We start from the raw sequence: 5,252 nt of genomic DNA, 5'->3' as shown, positions 1-5,252 counted from the left end.
CCCTCGCTCTCACCCTCGCTCTCACCCTCTCACACTCACCCTCTCACACTCACCCTCTCACACTCACCCTCTCACTCTCTACCCCCCCTCCCCCACGTACAGATGGAAACACACGGCGATTAGTCCGCTCGCTGTAGCGCCTTCTCATGGACGAGTCAGCGTTACGGCTCCTCCTCGACGCCCACGGGAAGTGAATTTCACAACATCTATGTGCGGTGAGCCACCAACCCGTGGCTGCTGCTGCTGCTTCCTCCAGAGCGTTGGATTGCAGGCGACCATGTGTATCGTAGCCGCCATTGCCCAGATTGCTGAGCGTGAGACCCTTAAAGTCCATGGAGAGAGCGGGCGTAACTAAAATAAATTATTTGTGTTTTACCAGGTAAGGCCCACTGAGTTATACAGCTCAAAAGCGACCGGATGCCATAAATGATAGCCCAATAAAGTGACTTATCATCACGTGGAAAATTCAATGTGGAGGGAAGACCTGGAAGACCCAGAGACGGGGAGAACATTCAAACTCCAAATATAAAGCAGCAGGCGTCAGGGTGAGAATCGAACCCACGACTTCCTGTATACCGGGCGATGTAGTTAACATCTCACCCCCTCTCATCCGCGACCTGTGACCCCCGCGCACGACTACTCCAGCGCACGGGACTTGTTGGGCCCGCGAAAGCGCCTGCTCCAACCGCGGAGTGTTCCTCAGCCTGAATTGCGGGAGGATGTTTCCTCGTGACACGCCGAGGATTTCGCGGCCGATGTTTCCGATGCACGATTTATTTTTTTAAGCGTCCGCATTTTGTTCACGGACATCAGGAAGAGCCCGCTTGGCGAATTCACATCTTCCTCAGCACATTGCAGGGCTTCTGCGACCAATATTATCCATCATAGAGGTGTTTGGGTTAGATTGCGTGAATTTAAATGTGCCGTTAAACACGCCACCACCCGACACAGCCAATGAGGATTTCTCCACAACTCTGGCTGTCGCCTTTGATGCTCATTGTAATTACTGGAAAAACGTCGTACTCGAATTGTCAATGTCGTGGGTTTACTCCCCAACACACCGGTGTTGCTGCACTGGTAACGAACTGGCACGTTTTGTTCACGCGAGAAACCTTGGCTGTGTCGGGTGGTGGCGGGTTTAATGACACATCTATATTTACGTGATCTAACCCAAAAACCTCTATTATGGATCACATCCTCTTATTCGAGGTTTTACTTTCAGACCCCTATTCCCCAGCAATGAGTTATGGGGGGAATTACCTCGTGTACTCCTATTAACCGAACATTTTTCACAGATAAAAGGAAGCTCACCGGCAAAAACACATCCCATCCTATTATCCGCGATTTGTTTTTCTCCACAGCGGATGAATGGGGATGCGCGAATGTGTGGTCTCCCAGGTGAGCACGGACAAGCAAGAGGAGGAGGCATCACTGCCAGGTTGTGCCAAAGCGATTGGACCGCATCACTTCATTCATACAATCGGCGTGTTGTTGTTGATGTTTTTATGACATTAATAACTACAGAATTTCCCCACTTTTGGCCGACTTTTGTACAATTTGCGCACACACGCGCGCATTTTCTGCTCCGAAACGTTCCCCATTTACAGGATTGACGGAAGAAGAAAAAAACTCAACTCGTGAAGGGTCATTGCCCAAAACGTCGCCTATTATACGATTACGGTTGTGCCCCTTTGGAGGCCACGCGCACGTCGCTTGTAGACATACTTTGCCTGCACACCGCTCGCTCACCACCGCTGCCAACGCAGCAGCAGAATATCATCATCGCCGCCATGGTCGTCGTGATGGTTCTACGACATTATTTTCACCACACCCACAGGTTTCTCACTCAGAGACTTCGGAGAGCGTCAATTCGGCTCTCGCGATGGGTCGTAGAGTTCACGTGCGCTGGTCATCGGCCACGGTGTTAGACGGCGGTGAGCGGATCTGGCCGTGTTCACGTTCCAGAGACGTGACCGGAGGGTCGCGCTTTCACCGTCCACGTCAGCCCCGACGGGAACTCCGCTCGCCATCGGCGGCTTTTGTTGGGCGAGCGTAAATGTGTCGTGAACGCACCTCCACGTGGCGCAGCCCCATCATCGGTAAGGTTTGTCACGTGAGCAGAACGTGCCAATTTGTGAGTAGTTCGGCACACCAGTCGCGTGTTGGAAGAGAAACCACACCCAGCACGTTTACAACGACAAATTGGAACGTTCGCTCACGTGACTAATCTTGCTAATTGGCTGCGTCGGGTGGCGGTGGGTGTACGACACATTTACATTGACGCGATCTGTGTAACCCACAGAAAAACTTTATCGTTAAAAATATTGGGTCACGAAAACCGACACGTGTTGAATTATTATCTGCACTCAACCGCAACAAACGCGCGTGGTGGAGCTCAGTGGACTGGCCTTGATGATGGAGGGGTTCATGATGACATCGATGGTGGTGATGGATGACGGTCATGATCATGGTGATGATCACGTTGATTTAGATGATGGTAATAATTATTGTGATGGTGATCATCATGGTGATGAGTGTTTGATGTATGTGATCGTGGTGATGATAATCATGATGGCGACAATGATGTCGTGGTGATGAATACAATCATGGTAATGATAATTGTGATGATAATCAGTGATGGTAATCATGATGACCATGGCAATCAGGGTGGTGATGATGTTAACGACGGTAATCATCACGGCGATGAACATAACCACGGCACAGTAGTGACGATCAAATCCTATCTGTGAGATCATCCATCATCCCCGCGATAAACGGATGCTACGTGCTATGCAAGCAGAGGGCCATTGCCCGAAACGTCGCCTCTTAAATAATATACAGTATTTCCTTCTACGGCCACGCACGGCGTTGCTGACGAGTGCGTCGTGGTTCTGGTCGATACCGACACACGCGCACCACGAGGGTTGGCCAAACATCTGAACACAAGCGCAGTATCCTCCCGCAAACGCGTCTCGTGCCTCAGAAGCGAGGCGTCACCACACCGAGTCGACCCACGCGGCTCTCGTACAGGGAGACCGAGTTTCCAGGTCCATAAGGCGTACAGTCGTTTCAATCCGGGCAACGACAACAACACAACAACAACAACAACAAAACGTGTTGTCTATTTGTTTGTGTTTCTCCCTAGTGATGGGACATTGTAGGATGAACGTTGAGATTTATAAGGGTACGGGGTGACCAATAAGATCTGAGTTGATCTGTAATAAGGTAAGCGGTAGACAGGTGAGGGGTAGAGTGGTGAGGGGTGGACAGGTGAGGGGTAGAGTGGTGAGGGGTAGACAGGTGAGGGGTAGAGAGGTGAGGGGTAGAGTGATGATGGGTGGACAGGTGAGGGGTAGAGTAGTGAGCGGTAGAGTGGTGAGGGGTAGAGAGGTGAGGGGTAGAGTGATGATGGGTGGACAGGTGAGGGGTAGAGTGGTGAGGGGTGGACAGGTGAGGGGTAGAGTGGTGAGGGGTGGGCAGGTGAGGGGTGGACAGGTGAGGGGTAGAGTGGTGAGGGGTAGAGTGGTGAGGGGTGGACAGGTGAGGGGTGGACAGGTGAGGGGTAGAGTGGTGAGGGGTGGACAGGTGAAGGGTGGAGTGGTGAGCGCGTTACTCGTCGCACTACCGACACGGCAGCAGCAGCAGCAGCGGCATTGCCACGAGGCGATGTCAGCAGGAGGCGCTGCGTGAGAGACCGAACGCCCAGCGCACCTGACATGGGAGACGAGGTGAGGCAGGCTGGGTGAGGACGCTCCTCGAGTAGACCTCCTTCTCCAAACGTCGGAACTACGTCGCCTAGACGCTGGGTTGAGACGTCGTGGAGACGGAGAGAGGCGTGCTGCTGGTGATCACGGCTGCTCACGATGGTCGTGCTCCTCTCGCTGTGAGAGGCCGGGTGGCGCTGTCTGGAATCCGATGGAGACGACTCGGGCAGGAGGAGGGAGGGAGGGAGGCGATTGTGGGTGGGAGCGCGGCGATGCCGAGGCCACTGTTTGCGCTGTTGCCGACGGAAATGAAGATGCCGATGAAGCTGGCGACTGCTGATGATGATGATGCTGCTGTTGTTGGACCTGAAAACGGTGATGGAGACGATGATGATGTCGCTACTGACGAAGTTTCTGCTGCTACTGCTGGAAGTGTTTTAATGAAGTTGAAAAAGGCTGCTGCTGATGATGATGACTGCTCCTCCTCCTGCTGATGATGATGTTGAGAGATCCTGGCTTTCCGGTTGAATGAGTTTGCTGCGGCTGATGATGATGACTGTGACGCGTCCGATGCTGACGCTGCTGCTGATGAAGCTATTGAAGCTGTTGCGGTTGTTGCTGCTGCTGCTGCTGCTGAAGCTGATGAAGCTGTTGTTGAAGCTGATGAAGCTGTTGTTGAAGCTGCTGAAGCTGTTGTTGAAGCGGATGAAGCTGTTGTTGCTGCTGCTGTTGAAGCGGAGTTCTGGGAGGGAGGAAGGAAGTGAGGGAGGGCGGAGTTTGGCAAAGGCGGCGTTGTAATAAACTACTCACTACCACTCACATACACTTAGTACCACATACACACACCACTCACACACTCTTACCACTCACACACACTTAGTATCACACACACACACACTTAGTACTCACTCTCTTACCACTCACTCACACACTCTTACCGCTCACACTCTCTTACCACTCACACTCACCGCTCGCACTCACCGCTCGCACTCTCTTACCGCTCACACTCCGCTCACACTCTCTTACCACTCACACACTCACTTACCGCTCGCACACTCTTACCGCTCACACTCTCTTACCACTCACACACACTCCGCTCACACTCTCTTACCGCTCGCACTCTCTTACCACTCACACACTCTCTTACCGCTCACACTCTCTTACCGCTCACACTCCGCTCACACTCACTTACCACTCACACACTCACTTACCGCTCACACTCTCTTACCACTCACACACACTCCGCTCACACTCTCTTACCACTCACACACTCACTTACCGCTCACACTCTCTTACCACTCACACACACTCCGCTCACACTCTCTTACCGCTCGCACTCTCTTACCACTCACACACTCTCTTACCGCTCACACTCTCTTACCGCTCACACTCCGCTCACACTCTCTTACCGCTCGCACTCTCTTACCACTCACACTATCTTACCGCTCACACTCTCTTACCGCTCACACACTCTTACCGCTCGCACTCACTTACCGCTCACACTCTCTTACCGCTCACACTCTCTTACCGCTCACACACTCTTACCGC

The 5,252-nt window shown here is 52.6% G+C and overlaps 1 protein-coding gene across 1 annotated transcript in view; it reads right to left on the bottom strand.

Moving 5' to 3' along the window:
* Positions 1–4,534, bottom strand: part of LOC116950822 (tumor necrosis factor alpha-induced protein 8-like protein 1) — an 82,570-nt gene extending 78,036 nt beyond the window's left edge. Inside the window, exon 1 of the mRNA XM_032968910.2 lies at positions 3,712–4,534. Within this exon, the coding sequence (XP_032824801.1) occupies positions 3,712–3,718 (7 nt within the window). The 5' untranslated portion in view covers positions 3,719–4,534. The remainder of the gene's footprint in view (positions 1–3,711) is intronic.
* Positions 4,535–5,252: the final 718 nt, after the last annotated feature.

This window comes from Petromyzon marinus, chromosome 40 (assembly GCF_048934315.1).
Source record: "Petromyzon marinus isolate PM22_M1 ecotype Great Lakes invasive population chromosome 40, UKy_Petmar_22M1.pri1.0, whole genome shotgun sequence".
Classification (NCBI taxonomy): Eukaryota; Metazoa; Chordata; class Hyperoartia; order Petromyzontiformes; family Petromyzontidae; genus Petromyzon; species Petromyzon marinus.
Note: the sequence above shows the minus strand (reverse complement) of the source record. Positions and strands in the feature narration are given on the sequence as shown.